Raw genomic sequence first — 26,627 nt, forward strand, 5'->3', positions numbered from 1 at the left:
TGAAAATAGGATACTTGGCTTGATAGAATGGGTAAACATGAATTGATTTTGTTGATTGTGTTTCAAGAAGTACAAAGACTAGGAGACACTCTACGAACATAGTAGCACATTTAAAACAAATAGGAGAAAACTTTTTTACATTCAACATACACTGAAGCTCTGGAACTAAATGCCAGAGCAAGTGATAATAAAATCAGTTCTTTATCAACCTTGCCAGACCGGTACAGCTTCAGCTTACTGATGGTTATATCTCATCATGACCAGCAGTTTGAGACAGACAAAACTTTGGAATAGTACTTAATAGCTAAATCTCCCTAATTACCTCAATCTTCTCTCAGTCTCCAGTGAGTGAGTTGTACCCATCTCTCTTGATTAGTGCTGTTGGAATTTGTTTAGGGCTCCTATACCCTGTTTTTGTGCCAGACTGAGCTTGGGTGGGCTGTTTTGGGGTCCGTCTGACCTTGGGGGTGTCAAACACAGTGGGTCTCATGCTGGGTTCCTCCCCCCCTTTCCTCCACCTCCCCAACATTTTTTAGAAGGTAAGACATACTGCTTTGAGAGCTAGTGGAGTCTATTCTGGGGAAAAAACCAAACCTGAGGCAGTGCCAGTCTGAAGGGTTGCTTTCCCTTTAAATTTAATGTAAATTACTGTATTTTTCTTCTAACTGGCACTTTTCTTTAGTTAGGTCACGTATGGAGCAATGAGCACTTTAGAAGGGAAAAAGTGCTCATTTTGCTCCCGATTCGAGGCTCTCAATGGCCAGCCTCTGCAGGCCGGAGTGGTGGAGGAGCCTCATTGGCAGTGGGTGCTGGCGGCCAGGGCTTCCTGCCGCAAGTGCTGGTGGCTAGGCATTCCTTCACAGGTGTTACTGATTTGCCTGCTTTAGCGACTGGGATAGTTCAGGCTTCCCAGCCACTACAGGCCGCGGAGGGGTTATTTTTGGCAGAATCTTCGCCATTTTTAACAAGAAGTCCCTCCATCTTGTTTCAAGCCTCAGGTGACCTTCCCCCTGTTGGTAAAACAGGTGCAGGTTTCAGCTGGGTCCCCTGCTGTGGCAGGAAGTCCCATGGGGCCTCCAGGGTTTTTTTCTCCAGATTTATTTTTTGCTTTATGTAAGGCTTATTTTCAAATGACCGGGGGATCTGCGGTGGTCCTGGGGATCTCGGGAAGGGGGGTTACCCTCTGCACCCCCTGTGGCTTTGCCCCCTTTACTCCTTTAGCGACCCTTCCTCCTACTCCCTCGTTCAAGCACCTGCGGATGGCCTGGGTTGAAGACCTGTGGTCTGAGGAGTGTGTTAACCTAGACGAGGACCTGGACCCTTGGGGAGATCTCCAGGATCCTCTCGAGGGGACGGCTGCTGGTACCGGGGCCTCAGCTTTCTGTCTACTGGCGAGGAGGCGTCCATGCTGTGCCTTTTTCAGAGGAACAGCTCCCTGATCTGATTCAGCAGGTCTCCTCGGTGTTGCGCTTTGAGACGCCACCTAAGACCCCCGTGGGTAGAGGATCCTCTGCTTAAGGGGATGTGCTCTGCTTCCTGTTCTTTTCTGTGTCATCAGGATATTCGAGATATTGCCCTGGTGGCGCCGTTTTGGTTTGCGCGTTCCATGGCTCATCTGTATCCCATCCCGGAAGGGGATAGGGCTACTTTGAAGTCGCCAGTGATGGACGCAGTGGTCTCAGCTATTGTTAAGTGGCATACAGTGCCTATAGAAGGAGGTTCTGCCTTACGGGACTCTGAGGAGCATAAGTTGGAAACCATTCGTAAGCAGAATTTTGACGTCTCTGTCTTGGGTGTCCAGGCAGCTATTTATGGGGGGCTCGTGGCTTGGGAGAAAAAAACCCTGGCGGCCCCATGGGACTTCCTGCCACAGCAGGGGACCCAGCTAAAACCTGTAACTGTTTTCTGTGGGCCAAGCATGTCCTGGACCTTGAGTCTGATGACTGGTCCTTGGTGGATCAGTAGGTAGCAAAGATTGAGATGGCAGCCTCTTTTCTCTCGAACACCCTCTATGACTTGGTGCGGACGTCTGCCAAGTCGGGCTTTTGGGGTGGCCGCATATCGTACCTTGTGGCTTTGCACTTGATCAGTGGATGTGGCGTCCAAGACTAAACTTACTAAATTTCCCTTTCAGGGGTACTTTTTGTTTGGGGAAGATTTGGATAAGCTGGTTCAGATTCTGACGGACTCTAAAGTGCCCCGTCTGCCTTCTGAAGACCTTGGCCGCCCGGCTATTAGGGGTAATACTGCTCGGGGGCGTCTGCAGGAGTTCTACAAATACCGCCCTGGGTGTGGAGCTGCTCCTTTCTTGACTTCGGGTTTTTCTGGGGTCGTTTCTTTAAGTGCATGCAGTCCTTTCGTGGGACCCATCGGGGAGTTGGGAATCCCTCTGCTGGTTCCCCCATGGCCCATCCTGCCAAATGACTCCTTGCCAGCAACTCCCCTGGTTCCGATGGGTGCTCAACTGCACAACTTTTCTCCACAGTGGGCAGAAATCACGTCCAATCAGTGGGTTTTGGAGGTGATTCGGGACAGTTATGCTCTGGAGTTTGCCCACTCTTTGCCAGATCATTTTCTAGCTTCTCTTTGTCAGGCAGCATGGAAGAAGCAGGCTTTTTACCAGACTCTTCAAAGATTGTTAGATCACAAAGCAGTTGTTCCAGTGCCCCCCTCAGGAGTGTTGCACTGACAGGTACTTGATTTATTCTGCGGTGTCCAAGAAAAAGGGGACCTATTGGCCCATCTTAGATTTGAAAGGGGTCAACAGGGCTCTCAAAGTTCCGTCTTTTCACATGAAGAGACTGTGGTCTGTGATTCTGGTGATGAATTTCTGACCTCTCTCGATCTGATGAAGGTCTACTTGCATGTTCCAATCTGAGTCTCCCATCAGCACTTCCTTCACTTTGTGATCTTGGATTTGCACTATCAGTTCTGTGCTCTTCCTTTTGCTGTGGCCACAGCTCCACAGACATTCACCAAGGTTATGGTGGTCATTGTGGCAGCTTTGCACAAAGAGGGCGTTCCAGTGCATCCCTACCTGGACAACTGGTTGATTCGGGCAAAGTCGTTCCAGGAGAGCACTCAGGTGACGGCTCGGGTGGTGGAGTTCCTGCATTTGCTGGGCTGGGTTGTCAACCTTTCAAAGAGTCGCTTCAACCCATCTCAGCTCCTAGAGTACCTTGGGGTTCTGTTCGACACCTCTTTGGGAAAGGTCTTCCTCCCAGAGGCCCGAGTGAGCAAGTTGCAATCACAGATTTGCCTTCTTTTGGTGTCCCGGTGTCCTCAGGTGCAGGATTTCCACCAAGTCTTGGGGTCGATGGCAGCTTCCCTAGATGTAGTGAGATGGGCTCATGCCCATATGCGTCCTCTTCAGTATGCTCTTCTTCAGAGGTGGTCACCCCAAAGGCACAGTCTGGATCATCCTGTTCCTTTGAGGGGCGTGGCTCGCTGCAGTCTTCGTTGGTGGCTTCAGACCCCCCCCCATCTACTTCAAGGGGCGAGTCTGGATCAGCTACAGTGGACGGTGCTTCTCATGGTTGCCAGTCTCCTCGGTTGGGGAGCTCAGTGTCTAGTAGTGCTACTTGATTCATGATTCGAATCGATTCAATTTTTTTAAAAAAATCAGCCTCCCGATTCAATGGCCGACCCTTCCCCCACGCCTTCCTAAAGCAGGAGCTCCAGCGCTGCCTCATGCTGGCCGTCCGCTGCTGCTCCTGCTTGAGGGGGAAGGGTCAGATAGAAAGGCCCCCCCCCCCCCCCCCCCGCTTTTACCTCCTTAAGGCTTCTGCCCGCTCCCCCAGCTTGCCCGCTCTTACCTCCTTAAGGCTAATAGGGCAGCCTGCAGGCTCACTAGTGTTATAGCAATCCCTGCAGCTGCCCGTGGTCCTCAGCATGTTCTTTCTGCTACGTCCTGCCCCTGCTCTGACGTCAGGTGCATCGGGACACAGTATTCAGAAAGCGTGTTCTGGTGTTGGCCCTTCGGGGGTCCCACCCATGATGGGTACTGCTTTGGTATGTCCCATCAGTAAGCTGAAGCTGTACTATTCTGGAAGGTTTAAAAGAAAGAAAATTAGCAAGTAAGAACCTAATTTCTCCTTAATGTGGATAGGTTTAAAAAGGTTTGGATAAATTCCTGGAGGAAAAGTCTATAAACCGTTATTAAGGTAGACCTGGGAAAAGCCCCTATTTATCCATGGCTACCAGCTACTTGTAACCTGAACTGACTACTGTTGGAAACAGGATACTGGACCAGATGTTTATGTTTGTTTATTAAAATCTTTCTATACTGCCTATAAAGCCAAAAAGGAACAAAGCAGTTTTTATATCACAACTTAATCATATTAAGAAAGGAATTCCATTAGAAAATAGGAAAGAAGAGAAAGGAAAGAAATTAACATTTCTAAAACATATCCACTAACACTGTTATATGAAATAAATAAATCCAAATCAACACGAATCAGTATTAATACAAATTAATGCAGATTGCATCCCCATTCCATTATTCAATTCAGGAGAGCCATTTGAAAAAAATGTGCTTTTAGATATCTCTTAAAATTTTGAAATGATTCTTCCTTAACTCTACTGGTAAATTGTTCCACAATATTGGAACTGAGTAGAAAAATGCACCATTTCTGGTTGAGGCAAAGTGAGCCTTTGAGATATGGTGAACAACTGCTCTATTCTCATTTAAAGATTTCAATGAGCGACTAGGTGTGTAAAGTAACATAGGGTGTTATTTGAGTTACAACCATATCTTTCAAAATTCTACTAGTAACCAATGGAATTTTAAATATAATGGAGTTACATGATCATAGATGTGTGCACGACCTAACAGCTGAATTGCCGCATTTTGTACTGTTTGTAAACATTTCAGTTGCTCAACTGTTATTCCCGCATATACCAAGGGGTCCTTTTATCAAGCCGTGCTAGCAGGGTTAGCGCGGACATTTCATCCTGCGCTAACCCTCACGGCCGGCTAAAAAACTAACGCCTGCTCAATGCAGGCGTTAGCAGCTAGCGTGGCAGGCGGTTTAACACGTGGTATTACGCACGTTAAACCCCTACCGCAGCTTGATAAAAGGACCCCCAATTTGCCATAATACAACTTAGGCAGAACAAAAGCATGGATTAAAGTATGTAACGATTTCTCATCCAGGAAATCTCGAATAGCTCTAAGTTGTCTTTATGCCCCAAATCCTTTCGCATCTGTAGATGAAACCTGCTTCTCAAAATTCCAAATGATAGTCAATTATAATCAATTATAATTCCCAAATACTAAATACTTAAAACTATCTATTATCTCTATAGTGAAAGATCTAGTTGTGGTGTTTCCTTTTTGACATATTCAATACTAGTCCATGTTCCCTTAAACATTATTCTATCCTATACAAACCATCCAAAAGAGAGCTCAGATCCAATGTTGAAGGGGATAAATCATAGACTAACAAAATATCATCTGCATAGATATATGTACTAATTCCTAATTCCTGAATTCCATCTTGCAAGAGGACTCAAAAAATATATGAAATAGAATAGGTGAAAGGGCTGAGCCTTGTGGTACCCCACAGTCTAATAATCTATCTCTGGATATTGACCCATCTGTAACTACTTTAAGGCCTCCTTTTACGAAACTGTGATAGCAATTTCTAGTTTGTGGAGCTACGCTGCTCCCGACGCTCATTGAGTTCCTATGAGCGTCAGGAGTAGCATGGGCCATTCAGCACGGCTCCCCGCACTAGAAACTGCTATCACAGTTTCATAAAAGAGAGGGTAAAAATACGATCCTGGAGAAAGGCTGCAAACCAATCCCAAACCACTCCTATTAAATCTATCTCATGGAGCAATCTCAACAGAAGGCAGTAGGGCAGCTCTTACGTGCTAAATTAGAACAGTAGCTTTGTTCCCATATCAAAAGATCATGAGACGATTAATTCAGTCTTTGATCCTTCTGTGTCAAATTTAACAATATCATTTGTAAAACATTCTCTGAATGCCCTGTTTTTCCTTATGTTTTAAATATTGTATGATATGGCCATTGATGTAAAAGATTTTGTGACCTTTTAAACATGGATGTTTGGGGGGGCTTTTGTATTTCAGGTAGACTATTTTCCACTAGTTGAAGAGCACTTTTCCTTATGGGTTGACCGTAAACTTGACTCGCCGAAAGCTCTCTACCTAGGCCGAGTGATGGGTAGGCTTGTTTACATTTAATGTTTCTTATAATGTTCTGTACTAGATGGTGGTCAGTTGTGTACCTAGTAGCAGTTTATACAGTTTGCTTTATACAGAGTAGTATAATGGGTACACCTCATGTCAAAATGATTGGCAGCTGTCAAAGATAAGGATCGACAAATCAGCGTTCACTTCCAGGTTAAGCCCCGCCCACTCACCACCCACACCCCACCCACTTTTACCTTAGCCCATGCCAGCCCACATGCCACTCCACCTCCTATAGGAATGAATGGTGGTGGCCCAGCCCCATCACTAGAAATGCACTTTCTGATGACGTCACTGGAAATGGGGCATGTTTGACCCCGGAAATACGCTTTCTGATGTCAGCGGAAATGGGAGTGCCTGCCATCCTGGAAATGCACATTCTGATGACGTAGGCGGAAATAGGGTAAATGAAGTGCCGGACATGTGCTTTTCTGATGAGATGGCAATGCATTTTCTGATGATGTTAGCAGAAACAGATTTAGTAGGCAGGGACATGTTCAGACAGGTTTAAACACACCTCCCCTCGGCTTTATCAGGGGCTGCAAGAACCTTTATGATGAGCCAACTTATCAGTTGTCACCATGACAATAATAATAATTTTATTTCTTATATACCACCAAAACCATAGTAGTTCGAGGCGGTTTACAACAAAGAAGGGCTGGACAATCAGCAATCAATCTGGGTGTTACCTTTCCCCATACCTTCAACCAGGATAGAAACAACAGTAAGGGCGGACGACCTGGAATCACTATGGATTAAGCTACCTGGAGGAGCTGGAGCAGACATAAAATTGGGACTGTACTATCGCCCACCTGGACAACCAGAAGCACTCGACCAGGACCTGGAGGCTGAGCTGAGGCAGATATGCAAAAGCGGAAGCGTGATGGTGATGGGAGACTTCAACTACCCTGGGATAGACTGGAGTATTGGACACTCAAACTGCACAAGGGAGACCAAATTCCTGGAAACCACGAGGGACTGTTTCATGGAACAGCTGGTCACGGAACCAACACGGGGGGATGCAACTCTCGACCTAATCCTCAATGGGCTAGGGGGACCTGCAAAGGAGGTGGCGGTGCTAGAACCCCTAGGAAACAGCGATCACAACATGATCCAGTGCAAGCTGGAAATTGGACCATCAAAGGTGAAAAGATCCACAGCGACAGCACTCAACTTCAAAAAAGGGAATTATGATGGCATGAGGAAATTGGTGGGAAAGAAACTCAACGGTAGCGAAAGGAAGATGGAGTCTGTAGAAAAAGCCTGGTCCCTACTCAAGGGCACCATGCAAGAGGCACAGAACCTGTACATCCCCAGATTCAGGAAGGGGTGCAAAAAAAGCCGAAAAAAAAACCCAGCGTGGATAACAACTGCAGTAAAAAAGGCGATAAGTGACAAGAAAGCATCGTTCAAAAAATGGAAAAAGGACCAAACAATGGACAACCAAAAGGAACACAAAGAACACCAAAGGGAGTGTCACCGTGTGGTTAAAAAAGCTAAAAGGGAATATGAGGAGAGACTGGCGGGGGAAACAACAAACTTCAAATCGTTCTTCAGATATGTGAAGGGGAAGCAACCGGCAAGGGAAGAAGTGGGGCCATTGGATGATGGAGACAAAAAAGGAGTGGTAAAAGAGGAAAAAGAGATAGCAGACAGGTTAAATAAGTTCTTCACGTCAGTCTTCACGAGGGAGGACACATCCAATATTCCGGAACCGGAGGACATCGTAAATGGGGATCGGGATGAAAAGCTGGTCCAACTAGAGGTAAGCCAAGAGGATGTCCTCAGGCAGATAGACAGACTAAAGAGCGACAAATCACCAGGTCCAGACGGCATTCACCCAAGGGTACTCAAGGAACTAAGGAACGTAATAGCAGAGCCACTTCGCCAAATATGTAACCTATCCTTAAAAACTGGAGAGATCCCGGAGGATTGGAAAATTGCGAATGTCACACCCATCTTCAAGAAGGGTTCAAGGGGGGACCCGGGGAACTACAGGCCGGTGAGCTTGACCTCGGTCCCGGGAAAAATGATGGAAGCACTGATTAAGGACAGTATCTGTGAACACATAGAAAACAATGGACAGCTAAAGTCGAGCCAGCACGGCTTCTGCAAGGGTAGGTCATGCCTCACAAACTTATTGTACTTCTTTGAGGGGGTAAACAGACAGGTGGATAAAGGGGTATCCATTGACATCATTTACCTTGACTTTCAAAAAGCCTTTGACAAGATACCGCACGAAAGACTGCTTAAAAAGCTGTGGAGACACGGGGTGCAAGGGGAGGTCCACCGATGGATCAAAAACTGGCTGGCGGACAGGAAACAGAGGGTTGGAGTGAAGGGCCATTACTCGGACTGGCATGGGGTCACGAGCGGAGTTCCGCAGGGGTCGGTGCTGGGACCGCTCCTGTTCAATATATTTATAAATGACCTGGAGGCAGGAACAAATTGCGAAGTTATTAAATTTGCGGATGACACCAAACTCTACCGCAGGGTTGATACCATGGAAGACTGCGAAGATCTGCAAAGGGACCTAACGACGCTAGAAGAATGGGCCAAAAAATGGCAAATGAACTTTAATGTAGGGAAATGCAAGGTCATGCATGTAGGGAAAAAGAACCCGATGTTCAGCTACAAAATGGGAGGATCATTGCTAGGGGTAAGTAACCTTGAAAGAGACCTGGGAGTGATGGTGGACACGTCTTTGAAGGCGTCGGCACAGTGCGCCACAGCCTCAAGAAAAGCAAACAAAATGTTGGGTATCATTAAGAAGGGTATCACGACCAGGACAAAGGAGGTCATCCTGCCACTGTATCGTGCAATGGTGCGACCGCATCTGGAGTACTGTGTCCAATATTGGTCGCCGTACCTCAAAAAGGACATGGCGGTACTTGAGAGAGTCCAGAGAAGAGCAACTAAACTGATAAGAGGTATGGAAAACCTCCCATATACTGACAGACTGAAAAAGCTGGGGCTGTTCTCCCTGGAAAAGCGGAGACTTAGAGGAGACATGATAGAAACCTTCAAGATCCTGAAGGGTATAGAAAAAGTAGACAGGGACAGATTTTTCAGATTACGGGGAACCACAAGTACAAGGGGGCACTCGGAAAAACTAAAAGGAGACAGGTTTAAAACAAATGCCAGAAAGTTCTTTTTCACCCAGAGGGTGGTGGATACATGGAACGCGCTTCCGGAGGCTGTGATAGGCCGGAGCACGTTACAAGGCTTCAAAGAAGGTTTGGATAGGTTCCTAGAGGATAAAGGAATTGAGGGGTACAGATAAGAGTAGCGGTAGGTTATAGGGATAGTCTGGGACCATTGCTTAGGCAATGGGCCTGATGGGCCGCCGCGGGAGCGGACCGCTGGGCGAGATGGACCTCTGGTCTGCCTCAGCGGAGGCAACTTCTTATGTTCTTATGTTTGTTCTTAAACATTAACTAAGATTTCCTACTGAAGGGTCTGTTAAAAAAAAAACAGGAAAGAAAAAAAAAGTAGCTGTAAATGTCTTTTTTCTTTCTAAGCTCCTTGCACACTGCTCTAACAATAAGCTCTTAAAACCTGTCTTTTAACTAAAAGGCTGTTAAAATAAAAACACTTTAAAAAAGTTTTTCTGGCCAAATCATTTCCTGGGGTTCGACTAAATCTGTTTCCACTAACATCATCAGAAAAGCGCATTTCCGGTGCTTCATTTACCCTATTTCCGCCTAAGTCATCAGAATGTGCACTTCTAGTATGGCAGGCACTCCCATTTCCGCTGACATCATCAGAAAGCGTATTTCCACGGTCAAACACGCCCCATTTCCGGTGACATCATCAGAAAGTGAATTTCCAATCACAGGGCATGGGCAGGGCCACCACCATTCATTCCTAAGAGAGGGGGCGGGCATGGGAGGGGGTGTGGGTGGGGCCTAGGCGGGGCCAAGGTAAAAGTGGGTGGGGTTTGGGCAAGAGTAGGCGGGGCTTAACCCAGCAGTTAATGCTGATTGGTCTATCCTTATCTTTGACAGCTGTCAATCATTTTGACATGAGGCGTACCCATTATACTACTATCCAGTGATGGGCTTCTAGCATAGATGGGATCTTGGTAAGTTTGGTTAATGATTGACTGTGAGTGGCCTATAACTAAAAATGAAGTTTTGGCAATAGACTACATTTATACTTCTTCCAGATGGTGTTAGGGAATGGGAGTTTCCCCAGCACTGACCTGAAGGTATCTGATGCCCTAGGTGAACTTTCAATATGTTCCCCCTTTCTTCACATAGTCCAGCATCTCCTCTTACACATCCCACGTTATAATACAGCATCTTGCCTAACACTCTCATAGAAACATAGAAAGATGACGGCAGAAAAGGGCCACAGCCCATCAAGTCTGCCCACTCTATTGACCCACCCCATTAAGTCTGAGTGCTAGTGACCTGGTTCCTTAACTCGACCCTCGAAGGGATCCCATGTGGGTGTCCCATTTTTTCTTAAAGTCGAGCACGCTGGTGGCCTTGATCACCTGCACTGGTAGTTTGTTCCAGTGATCTACCACCCTTTCTGTGAAGAAATACTTCCTGGTGTCACCACTAAATTTCCCTCCTCTGAGTTTGAGCGGGTGCCCCCTTGTGACCGAGGGTCCCTTAGGAAAGAATATATCGTCTTCCACCTCGACACGACCTGTGATGTACTTAATCGTCTCAATCATGTCACCCCTTTCCCTGCGCTCCTCTAGGGTATAGAGCTGCAGTTTGCCCAGTCTCCTCCATAGTCTTAACATCTTTTCCACTTCCGTTGCCCCTGACACTGCTGTTGCGCCATCCAACTTATGCCCTGAGCACCTGCAGGGGCCCTTGAGTATCCACATGTACATAAAAGCTTGCTATATGTTTCATGCCTTTCAACTCAAAATCGCTGGCAGGACACAGCAAACCTTGAGTTTGCATGCTGATGCTGAAAGGGCCTTCCATTAGTTTGCAGGTTGTACTAGCATTGCCCTAGGCAGATGCCTAGTCCAACTTGTAGAAGAGTGGGCTCTGGGTTTCTTCTTGCTTCATTTTGACTTTTGAACTCAGTCAGAACCAGGCTGGAATATAGAGCTATAAACTTTTATTTCCAACCACCTGGCAATTTCCCCCCTGTTTTGCATCCCCTTCCTATTTCAGTCATTTGGGGGCACACACCAGGTCTTCTCCTAGAATCATGCAATTTATTGCCCTAAATCTGTCTCAAGGTATCATACTTTAAGCAATGACGGACTCCCTTACCCTCCCAAAGGGCTGTGGATGCTGCTTCTCTGGCATGCTATGCTGATTCCCTGTTTGATCTATGGGGAGGAAAATCTGAGCTAGGAATCAAACCTTAGATCATTGTATTGCAAATGTGTGACATTGCCACTGAACTAGAGAATGACACGGGGAAAAAATTTGTCGCCGCCACAAGCTCAGTCCCCGCCCCATCCCTGCAAACCATCTGATCCCATCCACACAAACTATCTCCCTTCTGTGTTCCTATTTTCCCATTTCTAATATCTCCCCTCTGTATCTGTATACTCCCTCCTGTTGTCAGGCATTACTCCCCCCCCCCCCATTGTCCATATACCATCCTCCATGTATCTCCCCTTTATGTCTCTGTCCCTATGTCCCCATGCACATAATTTCCCCTCTGTTTCTGTTACCTTCCTGTGCCCAGATTTCCCCTCTCTTCCACACCAATGTGTCTCTCTCCTCTCCAACCCCATCTAGCTTCTTCCCCCCCCCTGCTTCCAGCATCTGGCTCACCTGCCTGTCCTTCTCCCCTTTCTCTTTCCTGCTGTGGGATCAATATTTGTCTCCCTGTTACTTCATCCGTTTTCACTTCCTACTTTGAGGGAACACTGCTGTCTTCATCTCCAAAGCCTGGCAGGCTGTGTTGCATGACAGATTTCAGTGCTGAGTTGTGTCTGGCAGTTCATCTCTCTTCCTCCCCTTCCTACTACTCCTGACCGGTCCTCCCCCCTTCCCTTCCGTTTTCCTCCCCATGGACCCAAGTGCGCTATCCCAGTTGAGTCAGAGTCTGAGAACCCAGCTCTGAGCCCAGAATCTGCAAGTGAGGCACTGCTGCATCAATTTTGCTTTGGTGTCCTTTTTTTCCCCCAAGTTCTATGAGAAACTCTAATATATATATTTTTTAAAAGGTTTATTAGAGCTGGGTCCTCTGTCCCCAGCAGCAGCAGCAGCCCCCTCTTGCCTGCCGCGCTCCTTACATCTCCCTCCCTCCCTTACCTTCGCTGGCGATTTTTGATTTTTTTTCTTAACAAGCAGCCGGAGCATTTTCTGAAGTCGCGTGCGGCTGGCTGCCTGAAACTTCTCCTCTGCTCTGACGCAATTTCCTGTTTCCGTTTGCATCAGAGGAGAAGTTTCAGCCAGCCAGCCAGCCAGCCAGCCGCACGTGACTTCAGAAAATGCTCCGGCTGCTTATTAAGAGAAAAATTGCCAGCAAAGGTAAGGGCAAGGGAGGGAGATGCTTGGACTGTGCGATTGGATTTTATTTTGTGCGCGTTCCCTCAATTAACTCCGAGGACAAGGCCATTCACCACTCCACGGTGAATGGCCTTGTAGCCGCGGTGACCAAGATTTTTTTTGTCCCCATTTCAGCGTGTTACCCACGGTAACAGTCACCGTGTCATTCTCTACACTGAGCCAGGATTGGCCAGCCAGTTCTAACACTCTTTCAAGCACCCCCCCTGGAATGGGTGGGTGGGAAGGGAATAAACTTATATATTTGAATATATTAAGAAAATTCAAGTGATGTATTTAATCTTAAATGTTTTATTAATTGTACACTTGATGTAAGTTTTAAAAATGAATAAAGAATTACAAAAAAAAAAAAAAAAAACACTCTTTCAAGAATGTTCTGTACTGGCCTAAATTTCTTAATGGCGTATCAGTTGTTTTGGTTGGTTGTTTTTTTTTTTCCAAAAATTAACTGAATTTTCTCTCTCTCACCTGCTAAGTTTTCCTGCTAAGTTTTTCTGTCTTGAGGTTCATTGTAAATTGACTTTTATAGTTCTTGCTCTCTACACCACCCCGCCTCTCTCACCCTGTGCAGTTCTCATCTTTCCAAGCCCCCTTCTGAAACTTTGGATTGTAGTTTATTGTATATTGGCTTTTATGCTTCTCGCTCTCTACTCAACCCCACCTTACTCTGTGCAGCTTTCATCTTTTGAGGCCCCCATCTGAAACTGTGGGTTGTAATTCTAAGTTTCTAAGTTCTAAGTTTATTGTAAATTTGATTGAACGCTTATCAAAATACTAAGCGTATTACAGCAATAAAATAGGAGTAAGAACAGAATTAATTTATAACATTTTATTAAAGGAAATAAATAAGTATAATACAAATAGTTTTTCATTTCAAATAGATTCACAATTATGATATTTTCATACATATTTCTATCATTCCTCCAAAATTCATTGTAAATTGGCTTTTATACTTCTCATTTTCTGTTCCACCACTCGCCTCTCTCACCCTGTGCAGCTCTCATCTTTACAGGCCCCCTTCTGAAACTGTGGGTTGTAGTTCATTGTAAATTGGCTTTTATACTTCTCACTCTCTACTCTACCACAGCTCTCTCACCGTCTGCAGCTCTTATCTTTCTAGGGCTACTTCTGAAACTGTATTGTAATTCATTGTAAATGAACTTTTATATTTCCCTCTATTTTGAGGTTCTACTTTGTAGTTGACTTTCTAAAGTTAAAAGGGGATAGATTCTGTATAAACATAAGGAAGTTCTTCTTCACCCAGAGAGTGGTAGAAAACTAGAACGCTCTTCTGGAGGCTGTTATAGGCGAAAACACCCTCCAGGGATTCAAGACCAAGATAGACAAGTTCCTGCTGAAACAGTTAGGCTAGACTCAGTTAGGGCACTGCCCTTTTACCCAAGGGCCACCGTGGGAGCGGACTGCTGGGCACGATGGACCACTGTTCTGGCCCAGATTCAGGCTTTGGCTGTTCAAGTACATCCTCTTCATGTACAGTACCTTACTGCATGTTGGGGCTCTGAATCTGTTTAAGAGTGTTTTCAAATTATTTTTATTTTAGAAAAACATAGCTTCTCTTTACATGAGTGTTTGATTATTCTCATCAGCTTTCAGCTGTGTATTTTTCTATTATGGATTACTCTCATCGGTTTGGATTATATGTATTTCTTTTTCAATGGTTTATTGTGCTACAAATGTATTTTCTCCGTAATGCAGACATGCATTGTAGAGAATGACACTGGGAAAAAATTTGTCCCCGTCATTGCCCTGTCCCCGCGACAACCACCCCTGTCACCACCCCATCCATACAAGCCTCAGTACTGCAATATTTATCTTATTCCTTCCTTATAAATCAAAGTTCTGGCTGCTGAACTAGAGAAAAAGATGTTCAGCTGGCAGGGCTTTGTTTATAAATTTTTATCAACACAACTAATATACTACTTTATCCTGAAGAAAAAAAAAAAAAAAAGGAAATGAATAGAATTTTTTTTTTTCGACCTTTGTTGTCTGGTTTCTGCTTTCCTCATCTTCTCATCATTCTCTTCCTTCCATCCACTGTCTGTCTTCTCTCTGCGTCTTCCATTAGCTCTGTTACTGCCTCTCCCGTCACCCCCCCACAATTGGTCTGGCACTCATCTTCTTCCCTCTGTTCCCCCCCATAGTCTGGCATTTCTGTCTTCTTCCCTTCCAGCGTCTTTTCCCCATTCTCTGTTCCCCATTTCCCTTCAGCATCTGTTCCTCCCCCAACCCCCCTTCAGCAACCCTTGTGCGGTCTGAGCATCTCTCTCCCTCCCTCTTACCTTCGTAGCGCATTAGTGTAATTTGCGCAAGCCGCCGGAGCCTGCCTGAAGTTGTGTGCATCTCAAGACGAAAGCTTCTCCTCTAATGCGTCAGAGAAGCTTCCACCCAGAGATGCACGTGACTTAAGGCAGGCTTTGGCGGCTTGCACAAATTACACTAACGCATCACAAAGGTAAGAGGGAGGGAGGGAGATAGATGTGGCGGCTGGTAGGTAGTAAGGTGCAAGTTTACATTCCCTCCTTTAACTGCGGAGACAAGGCCATTCACTGCTCCACGGGGCGGTGGATGACCTTGTCCCCGTACCCGCAGTTAGCACTTTTTTCCCTCCCACCATTTCGGCAGGTAACACCCACCGTGTCATTCTCTAATGCATTTCTTTCTATACATTGTACTCTTTACTGGCTGAGAATTTTTTTTTTTTTTTTAAATATTTCTTATTCTTTTTTTAAATTCTTACATCAAGTGAAATACATGTAATACATTCAATTATGAAAAAACACTTGAAATTATTATTAAATGTTCTTACAATGTGAATTAAATAAACCCTTTATCAGAATTTTATATCATATTAATATTACAATAGTTTTCCCTCCCTACCCCTTCTATATGTTCTATACATGTGTTATTATATCTGATCAGTAGAATAATTTGTCAATGGTCCCCATATTTTATTAAATTTTTTAATATAACCTTGTTGTAATGCCAATACTTTTTCCATTTTATATATATGACAAATTGAATTCCACCAAAAAGTGTAATTCAATTTAGTGTAATCCTTCCAGTTCTGAGTAATTTGCTGTATGGCGACCCCTGTTAAAATTAATAAGAGTTTATTATTGCTAGCTAAAATCGGACTTTGTGTTCTCATTGCTGTTCCAAATAATATTGTATCATATGATAGTCCAACATGATTTTCTAATAAATTATTAATTTGGGGCCAAATTAATTTCCAAAAGGAATTAATGCAGGGACAAAAGAATAGTAAATGGTCCAATGTCCCCACTTCTATCCTACAATGCCAGCATCTATTACTATCTAATTTTTGTAATCTCGTAGGGGTCCATAAAACTCTATGTAATATAAACAACCATGTTTGACTCATAGATGCTGATCTTGTAGTATGTATTCTCCAGGACCAAAACTGGCTGAGAATTAATTAGGCCTTGTGCATGTATAATTGGAATAACATGGGGGTTAACGATTCATTCTAATAATTTATCCCAGTGTATATTCTGTTTCATCTATGTGTATTTGCACTGATGTTTAGCCACAAATCTATTGGCTTAATTCTATAGTTAACTCATAGGTTTCCACAAGAGTTTACTCTTCTTACTCACAATAGTTTATTCTCATTGGTTTTAGGCTGTATATCTCTCAACATAATATTTAACTTATATTGTACTCTTTACTAGATGATGATTCTTTAGGCCTGTGCTTATAACATTTCTCTGGCTTTTAGCTTTCTATCTCTTGGTTTAAATTCATACCTAATTAGTAGGGTTTTACCGATTGCTTTTTCCCAGGTGTATTTCTGATTCACATAATTTTCACAAAATTTGCACTTTGAATATACTGTATGTCTCTTGTAAATCATATATTCCAGTGTACTTTATGTTTCACTTAATATATATTGACTAAGGGCCTATGCGAATATATATGTTTCATTGCATTTTCACCCAAGATAGGAAATGTACATTTAAATGTATATGTATATTTAAGGAAAAATATATATCTTTGACATGTATATTCCTTTTTGTTTAATTCCATATTTAATTCACATTGTATCTTTACTGGTTGTAGATTGTTTATGATTTATGCCTTTGCTGGCAGATTCTTGTTGTTTAAGTCAGATATTGTGCTATCAAAGAGGTATCATGCGAGGTGCCTTATGCTTGGGCCTCTGCTGCTCATTCATTATTATTATGCTGATGCTTTATTATCATACTAGTATTTTAGCCCGTTACATTAACGGGTGCTAGCTGCCTGTCTTTCTTTCCCCCCCACTTCCCTGTGCAGCAGCCACAGCAGCAGCATTCCCTCCCCTCACACCACTTCCCTGTGCAGCAGTAGCATTTCCCTTACCCCCCTTCCCTTCCCGCAGTCCTGCCCCCAAACACACACACTACCCTGTGCAGCAGCAGCATTTCCCCCCCCACACACACATAGTTTCCCTGTGTAGCAGCAGCATTTCCTGGCCTTCCCTGTGCAGAAGCAGCATTTCCCCACCACACACACACTTCCCTGTGCAGCATCAGCATTTCCCCCCACACACACACACTTCCATGTGCAGCAACAGCATTTCCCACCCTTCCCTCTGCAGCAGCAGCATTTCCCTGCCTTCCCTGTGCAGAAGCAGCATTTTCCCCACACACACACACTTCCCTGTGCAGCAGCAGCATTTCCCGGCCTTCCCTGTGCAGAAGCAGCATTTCCCCATCCTTCCCTGTGCAGAAGCATTTCCTGGCCTTCCCTGTGCAGAAGCAGCATTTCCCCATCCTTCCCTGTGCAGCATCAGCATTTCACACACACACACTTCCCTGTGCAGCAGCATTTCCCGGCCTTCCCTGTGCAGCATCAGCAGCATTTTCCACCACCCCCTTCCCTGTCGCCGCGTTGAAATTGATAGAAAACCGCTGCACCGCGCTACCGCTGGCTTCGGCATCTTCTATCCACTGCGGCCAACCCTAGCGGAAACAGGAAGTAGTCAGAGAGGGCAGGCCACAGTGGACAGAAGACGGCGAGGCCAGCGTTAGCGCGGTGCAGCACTTTTCTCTTAATTTAAACGCGGGTAAGCCAGCCAGAAGGAGGAGGCTTTGGCGATGGTGGTTTTGGCGGTGAGTGAGGGCGGGAGTCGCCGGCTGGCTGTGTGTCTCCGAGTTGCCTGGCCGCCGCATCCGCACTCCTGCAGGCCACGGACTTACTGATCACAGATCAGAGATCACAGAAGCACGCAGGTAAGTGCGCATGCGCGGCTAGGGTTTAATTATATATGTTACAGTATTTGGTGTTAGTTTTTCGGTATAACTTTGTTTCTCATAAGCTGCACTCTTTCTCACTTTGGAGTCATGAAATATTTATCTGGAATGCTGCATTCTCCTTACATATAATACAATCTCATGAGGTGGAATAAAGAAAGATACTGATCCTTTAGGAAGGCATTTCTGGGGGATGAGTCTATAGGGTTATAAGGAACAGCAGAGTGGCTATTCTTTTCTGGGGTGGGAAAGGGATGATTATTGTGTAGAACTTTTTTGATTTTATCATTTGGAAGACACTGTATTTGTAGGTTTAATTAGTTGTTCCTCAGGCTGTTTAAATAAAAAAGGTCAAATGTGCAACAACAGTATAAGTGGAGTGAAAGAATACCCTAATGGTTAGGGCATTACTCTGAGAACAAAGGGAACAGGGTTTGATTCCTGCTGTAGCTCCTTGTGACTCTGGATAAGTCACTTAACCCTCCTTTGCCCCAGATATAAAATAAATACTTGTGTATAATATGTAAACTGCTTTGATTGTAACCAGAACTATTATAAAAAGTGTATACTGGATAAGAATCTTAACCTTGCAGACTCATGAGTGGATAAATGAAAAAGCCTCAGCCCCACCACTCCACCGCTGTAATATCTTGTTACTGCGGGAAGAAATTACGTGGTGCAATCATCACTGGCTATTTCATTCATTTATAAGTGCTTTTTGTTTAAATCATCACTGGCTATTTCATTCATTTATAAGTGCTTTTTGTTTAAACATCACTGGCTATTTCATTCATTTATAAGTGCTTTTTGTTTAAATAAAAAGCACTTATAAATGAATGAAATAGCCAGTGATGATTGCACCACGTAATTTCTTCCTGCAGTAACAAGATATTACAGCGGTGGAGTGGTGGGGCTGAGGCTTTTTCATTTATCCACTCATGAGTCTGCAAGGTTAAGATTCTTATCCAGTATACACTTTTTATAATAGTTCTGGACTTATACTGGAATAAGGACTACTGAAACTATTGCCATAGTACTAGTGAGCGTTGATTGTAACCAGAAGCACAGTATATCAAATCTAACCATTTTCCCACAATAATAGTTATATTCTCCGAGGACAAGCAGATATATTCTCACGTGGGTGACATCATCCATGGAGCCTTGGTGCAGACAGCTTTAAAAGTGCATCACCACTTTAAGAACTTGAGAAAGTTCATGAACTGCCAGCACTGCACATGTGCAAGTGCCTTCCCGCCCTACGTAGGCTCGTGATACCTCAGTTCTTTGTTTTTCATGGAGCCAAGAGGTCATGTCTCTGAACATTGTTCACTTTTTACCATTTTCCTTCCCGTTCCCATGTGTTTTTTTCTTCTTATTTTCCATTCCATTGAGAGTACTTATATTATATTACAAAAAAACAGAGAGCAAGGAAACTCTTTCCTCTCTTTTCCCCTTGCGGAATTCAGCCGTCAAGGTAATTTTGTTTTTCCAAAGTCATTGAGTTTAATTTGGCAGAGGCGCTTTTTCTGTCAATGTCCCGGCCAATATTGGGTTTTAAGCAGTGCTGCATGAGCCAAAAAGCAATTTCCATCACTGACCCCCATAACTGGTGTTTGCAGTGTCCATGGAGGAGGCGACCTGGTCAATCAATGTTCTGTAAACCAGAGCCATCCAACTGAGGCTATTAGCCTTCCAATTCTCAGGCAAGTCAGTTCGGATTCTTTCGGACACAGCAGTAACCTATGTCAGTCATCAGGGTGATGCAAGAGGCAGCTCTGCTCATGGTCTGGGCAGAGTCTCATCTTCGGAGCATCTCAGCCTCCCACATAGCTGGAGTGGACAATGTTCAAGCAGACTTTCTAAGTCGTCTTGTATTAGATCCCAGAGAGTGGTGTCTAAGTCACGTGGTTTTTCAGTTGATAGTACACGCTTGGGGTCAGCCTCTCATGGATTTGATGGTCACAATGCCAAAACACTCCACTTCTTCAGTTGCCGCAGAGAGATTGTCAGGCCGAGGGTTTGGATGCTCTTGTCCAACCATGGTCAATGGAGGGTCTGAGCTACGTGTTCCCTCCTTGGCCATTAGTGGGCAAAGTTCTTTTTTGCATTGTGCGTCATCCAGGCCTTGTGATTCTGATGGCTCTGGATTGGCCCAGACGTCCATGGTATGCAGACCTGGTGAGGCATCTGGTAGTAGTAGATCCTCTGCCTATCGCCTGACCTTCTGACTCAAGGTCCCATGTTCGGTCCGAGTCCCTTTTGTCTTACGGCTTGGCGCTTTCAAGAGAACGCCCAGGTAAGAAGGCGTATTCATATAAAGTCATCTCTACACTGTTGGGGTCCCAGAGACTTTCTACTTCTCGAACTTGTGTGTGGGTTTGGCATACATTTGAGGAGTGGTGTGCTGCGCGTGGAGTGTCTCTTTTCGCACTTCCCTGCCTAACATCTTAGAGTTCTTGCAGGATGGCCTGGACAGGGGCCTGGCTTGGTTTTCTCTTCGGGTTCAGCTTGCAGCCTTGTCAGCCTTTCGGGGGGTTGTTATGAGGTCAGCATCTGACTGCCATTCCTGACGTCATTTGCTTTTTGCAGGCGTCCAAGTTGCTCAAGCGTCCCCGTTAGACCATCTGTTCATTCCTGGGATATTAATCCGGTCTTGTCTATGCTGGTGCACCCACCCTTTGAGCCTTTGGGGGCCTGCACATTGAAGGACTTTACTCTTAAAATGGGCTTTTTGGTAGCAATTACTTCTGCTAGACGTGTTTCTGAGTTGCAGGCTTTCTCTTGCAGGTTTCCGTTTCTGGAGGTTTCTAGGGAGCGGGTTATTTTGCAGACTCTTCCTTCCTTTCTGCCTTAAGGTAGTTTCTCCCTTTCATATCAATCAGTCAGTGGTCCTCCCGGTGTTGGGTTCTCGGGACGGATCTGCAGAGCAGAATCAGTTGCGCAAGTTGGATATTAAAGAGACTATTACTTCCGCATAACTTCTTCATAAGAATCTTGTTCCGGTCTTTCTCAAAGCTCATTCCACTAGAGGTCAGACGGCTTCTTGGGCTGAGTCTTTGCTAGTCCCTCCAGTGGATAGTTGTAATGCTGCTTTTTGGACTTCCTTGCATTCCTTTGTCAGACACTACTGTGTGGACATTCAGGCACGTCGGGAAGTGATGTTTGGTGAGCGTGTTCTTGTGTCGGCCCTTCGTGGGTCCCACCCATGATGGGGACTGCTTTGGTACGTCCCACTTGTAAGATTGCCTATGTTGGTCTGGAGAGCCTAAAAAAAAGTAAATTAGCAGGTATGAACCTAATTCTCCTTTTTCTTCAAAACCAACTGCTTTTCCTAGGCTGCAGCAGAAAAAGCAAAAACAGGGGCCTCAGAAATCTCAGTCAGAGGCTTCTCAAAAGCCCGCATAGCCGCTATTCCTATTTCTCAGCTTCTTCCTCAATCAATCAGAGGTCAGCTCCAGCTTTATTATTCCCTATTGGGAACTAATAACTCTTCCAACCCAGAGGTCTGTGGTTAACTTTGCTAAGGTCCCACTGCTTTTAAGGGGTGATTGGATGCTATCGAATAATGTATTGAGCATAAAGGAAATTAGAGAATGCTCTCTACTCAACAAATAGCCCTCTTCTGTGGACAGATCAATGTGATGAGTGCTTTGGCACAAAAGCCATAACTATTGGGCCAGTGGAGTGTATAGGATTGATAACTAGATATTCTTACATTAACCTCAGACCTTCTTTAATACTGCTAAAGAATTTTTTGAGTCATCAAATGTATATTGAAACCTCCTAGAATTATTGGATTAATGGTCGATATACAAAAATCTAGACTGGAAGATTAATGAATCTTTGGTAATTGGCAGAGGGGAGTAGAGAAGCAAAAGGTTTAGTAGGGGTGGAGTGGACTTGCTTCATAATCTGGTGTAATCTCCACTAGCCAGATCTGAGCACTTGTCCTCTCGCATCTGTTCTGGACTATATCCTACACCTTTCCAATTCTGGTTTCAAAACTATTTCAGTCAGAGTTCATTTCAATGCTATTAGTGTTCTGTTGGTTTGGCGGTATCCTCTATAATAAAACCCTAAGCGTGCATGCGCACTCCTACCTTCATGATCCCTGACTCTGTGTTGTCTGACTCCGTGGCCGTGTTCGATTTACGTGCGGCGTGCATCGGTTTGAGTGGCGCCGAGAGCAACGGACAGGGTGCGGGTGCTGCGATGTGTCCTCCGTTGTCTGTCCTCTGTTGCGTTCCCTTGCCTGCGATCCGGACATAAGAGTGCCGAGATGCCCAGGGGCAGCCACAGCGTGTCCTCTCACTCTGCCGGCAGCCCAGCTCCATCCCATGCCTCTCCACCAGCTCATCCTCCTGCTTCAGCAACCAGCATGGCCCCAGCTCAGCCTCAGCAACCTGTATTGATGGCTCAAATGGCCACTACAGCTGAAGGGGTGGCAGTTGAATCGGCAGTGGGCCACGTTCTTGGCAGTGCAAGCACAGGAGCTTTCAATGGAGGTGATAACCCTGAGCCTGCCAAGCAAACAAGCACAGTTCAGGAGCCTCCAAAACCACCCACTTACCAGCCACAGCAGCAGTTTGGAACCTGTTATGAATTAAAGCAGTTCCTGGAATGTGCCACCAACCAAAGCGACCTGACCCTGGGTGAGGGCTTTAACAAGGCTCTGAAATAATGCAAATACCATAATGGTGTCTCTTCGCTCTTATGAAAATAACCAGGAACATCTTGATACCTGTAGTGGCCTGGGGGAGAGGGGAGACAGAAGGGGGCCACGGAGAGGCAGGGGGCCAGGGAGAGAGACAGACAGAAAGATAGACAGGCAGGGAAATAGGGAAATGGAGGGGGAAAGGGAACGGGGGCTGCTTTGGGGGGAGGGGTGTGCTGGGGGGCAGGCAGCAATCTTGGTTTGCTTGGGGGGGGGAGACAGAAGGAGGCCACAGAGAGACAGGCAGGCATGGCACAACAGAGAGAGATAGGCAGATAGGGGGCCAGGGAGAGAGATATACAAAGAAAGACAGACAGACACATCTATTCTAGCACCCGTTAATGTAATGGGCTTAAAGACTAGTATAAAAATAAATTATTATTATCGATAGCCACATCCTTTGGTTTCCAGGTTCATGCTTATTGCGATACCACTCTGACGAAGCCTCCATTTGAACTACTCATGACTTCATCTCTCAAGCATCTCATCTGGAAAGTAGTCGTCTTCATATCTCTCACGCCGGGTCAGTGAACTTCAAACGTTTGTGTCAGATCCACCTTTTACAACATTCTACCTTAATAGGGTGGTTCTTCACACTCATCCCAAGTTGCTCCTGAAGGTAGTCTCAGAATTTCATCTAAATCCAGTCTATCTTTCTCCCTGTCTTCTTTCCAATACCACATTCTCACCCTGGGGGAAGCAGCATTCTACATATTGAACATATTCTCTTGTTTATTACTTAGATCATACCAAACCTCACAGAACTTCCACTCAGCTATTCTTGTCATTCGATCTTAACAGAGCTCCTGTCGCCAAGAGAACCATCTTCACATGACCGGTAGACTGGTATCTCCCTTTGCTCAGTCTGGGCTGACACTTGAAGGCTGTGTCACTACACATAAAGTTCAAGCAATGGTGACTTCAGTAGCTCATCTACGTTCCTCTCCCATTGAGAACATCTCTAAAGCAGTCATATATCTTCACATCTCACTATTGTTTGGAGAATCATTCCAGGCTGGATAGTTGGATTGGCAAAGCAGTTCTACAAAACTTATTCTCCATTTAGATGCCAGCTTCCCTCCAACCCTTTTGGTTTTGCCAGGCTTATGGTAGCTGTCAATAACCCTCTTCTTAGTGGCATGATCCCGGCAGCTTGAAAATTCCACATGTGAGAATATAACGCCTGCTTGTCCTCTGAGAAAGCATGGTTACTCGCCTGTAGCAAGTGTTCTCCAAGCATATATTCTCACAACCCTCCCACCTCCTCTAGTTGGCTTCTTAGCTTTGTTACTGAACCGATGGTCCTACAAGCAGACATCAGGCAGGAAGGCACTAGCACGCATGCGGTATGGGCGGTCTTAAAGTTTTAAAATGACAGTACACTTCTTCACTGCCCATGCTGGATCCCATGGTTGATGTTGCCCACATGTGAGAATATCTGCCTACTATCCTTGGAGAACACCTGCCACGGGTGAGTAACTATGCTTTATCTCCTTGTGTTATAATGATAACAGACTGTCAAATAGTGCTCTGAACTATTATCTCTTTTTTTTCCCCCTAGAAACTGGTGTGATAGACCCCGAGATCCGGAAATACAACACCCCTGGCTTCACAGGCTGCTTGGCAGGAGTGAGGTTTAATAACATCGCTCCTTTAAAAGCTGTGTTTAGGCCCACTAATTTATCCAGTGCTATCAAAGTAAAAGGAACACTAGTGGAATCAAATTGTGGTGCAATGCCTGCGACTGCCTTGACTAGCCTCCCTCCAGACATGGATCCCTGGTACATGGGAACAGGTAAGAAAAATTGTGCTATTAATGTGCCAAGTCTTATCATCTGACAGTGCTCTAAAGTGTGACTTTGAAAATTTCTTGTAGTTAGATTTTATTTCTACTGCAAGCATGCAATTCCTGCCATTGTCACTACAATTTCATACGTGTTACATGATCCCTGTTGTGATATCGGCATCTCAACTCCAGCTGTAATAGAACCAATATAGTGGACTGCACACAACACATAATAAGACCCGACATAGACCAAGTTTCGCCTATGCAAGACTTGCGTCAGGGGCTCTGTAAAACAATAAAATAATAACAAAACGCAATACTGGAGAAGGACCGTGATTGGCTAGCAAAGTTACATGTGAAAATGGAGTGGATACCATGCCGTTCACAGAAGAAAGTGTTTATGAACAACTTGAAAATGGACATTAAGTGAGCTCAGCGAGTTTCTGGCAGGTCTTCTTAAAGATTTGTTCAATAAATCCTTAGAGACAGGAGAGGTACTGTGGGATTAGAGATGTAATTCCTTTTCAGAAAAGTGGTCGCACAGATGAAGCAGGAAACTACAGACCGGTAAGCCTCACTTCAATTGTTAGAGAGAGAGAGAGAGAGATATGTACGTGTGTTAGTGTTATATAGAGAGTATGTGTGTTAGTGAGAGAGAATGTGGTAAAGAGATTGTTAGAGAGAGAGAGAGAATGTGTTAGTGTTAGAGAGTGTGTGTGTTAGAGACAGATGTATGTGTGTTAAAAGAGAGAGAATGTGTTAGTGTTAGAGATGTATGTGTGTTAGAGAGAGAGAGAGAGTGTGTATGTGTTAGAGAAAGTGTTAGTGAGAGAGAGTGTGTGTTAAAGCGAATGCTAGAGAGAGAGAGAGATAAGAGTATGTGTTAGTGTTAGAGAGACAGAGTGTGTTAGAGAGAGTGTGAGTGAGAGATGTATGTGTTAGTGTTAGAAAGAGAGACTTAGTGAGAGAGTTTGTGTTAAAGAGAATGTTAGAGATGTGTATGTGTTAGTGAGAGAGAGAGAGAGAGAGAGAGAATGTCTTAGAGTTAGATAGATAGTGTGTTAAAGAGAGTTAGAGAGAGAGAGAATGTGTTAAAGAGAGTGTTAGAGAGAGAGATGTATGTGTGTTAGAGAGAGAATTAGTGAGAGTTTGTGTTGAAGAGAATTTTAGAGAGAGAGATGTATGTGTGTTAGAGAGAGAATTAGTGAGAGAGTTTGTGTTGAAGAGAATGTTAGAGATGTATGTGTGTGTTAGAGAGAGAATTAGTGAGAGAGATTGTGTTGAAGAGAATGTTAGAGAGATGTATGTGTGTTAGAGAGAGAATTAGTGAGAGAGTTTGTGTTGAAGAGAATGTTAGAGAGAGAGAGATATGTATGTGTGTTAGAGAGAGAATTAGTGAGAGAGTTTGTGTTGAAGAGAATTTTAGAGAGAGAGATGTATGTGTGTTAGAGAGAGAATTAGTGAGAGAGTTTGTGTTGAAGAGAATGTTAGAGAGATGTATGTGTGTGTTAGAGAGAGAATTAGTGAGAGAGATTGTGTTGAAGAGAATGTTAGAGAGATGTATGTGTGTTAGAGAGAGAATTAGTGAGAGAGTTTGTGTTGAAGAGAATGTTAGAGAGATGTATGTGTGTTAGAGAGAGAATTAGGTTGAGAGTTTGTGTTGAAGAGAATGTTAGAGAGAGAGATGTATGTGTGTGTTAGAGAGAGAATTAGTGAGAGAGTTTGTGTTGAAGAGAATGTTAGAGAGAGAATTAGTGAGAGAGTTTGTGTTGAAGAGAATGTTAGAGAGAGAGATGTATGTGTGTGTTAGAGAGAGAATTAGTGAGAGAGTTTGTGTTGAAGAGAATGTTAGAGAGAGAGATGTATGTGTGTGTTAGAGAGAGAAGTAGTGAGAGAGTTTGTGTTGAAGAGAATGTTAGAGAGAGAATTAGTGAGAGAGTTTGTGTTGAAGAGAATGTTAGAGAGAGAGATGTATGTGTGTGTTAGAGAGAGAATTAGTGAGAGAGTTTGTGTTGAAGAGAATGTTAGAGAGAGAGAGAGATATGTATGTGTGTTAGAGAGAGAATTAGTGAGAGAGTTTGTGTTGAAGAGAATGTTAGAGAGAGAGAGATGTATGTATGTGTGTGTTAGAGAGAGAA

The 26,627-nt window shown here is 44.6% G+C and overlaps 2 protein-coding genes across 3 annotated transcripts in view; both read left to right on the top strand.

Moving 5' to 3' along the window:
* Positions 1-26,627, top strand: part of CNTNAP1 (contactin associated protein 1) — a 412,393-nt gene that overhangs the window by 231,513 nt on the left and 154,253 nt on the right. Inside the window, exons 21-22 of one of the 2 annotated variants that reach the window (XM_033918597.1) lie at positions 6,097-6,190; positions 24,265-24,498. In XM_033918597.1, coding sequence (XP_033774488.1) covers positions 6,097-6,190; positions 24,265-24,498 — 328 coding nt within the window. Of the gene's footprint in view, positions 1-6,096; positions 6,191-24,264; positions 24,499-26,627 lie in introns of those variants that run through there. The other variant, XR_004536808.1, reaches the window with a different exon arrangement.
* LOC117347524 (coiled-coil-helix-coiled-coil-helix domain-containing protein 10, mitochondrial-like) lies at positions 22,205-22,670 on the top strand. Its single transcript, XM_033918598.1, has one exon. It carries the CDS (start codon positions 22,269-22,271, stop codon positions 22,668-22,670), a length of 402 nt encoding a protein of 133 aa, XP_033774489.1. The 5' UTR covers positions 22,205-22,268.

Source organism: Geotrypetes seraphini, chromosome 13 (genome assembly GCF_902459505.1).
Source record: "Geotrypetes seraphini chromosome 13, aGeoSer1.1, whole genome shotgun sequence".
Lineage (NCBI taxonomy): Eukaryota > Metazoa > Chordata > Amphibia > Gymnophiona > Dermophiidae > Geotrypetes > Geotrypetes seraphini.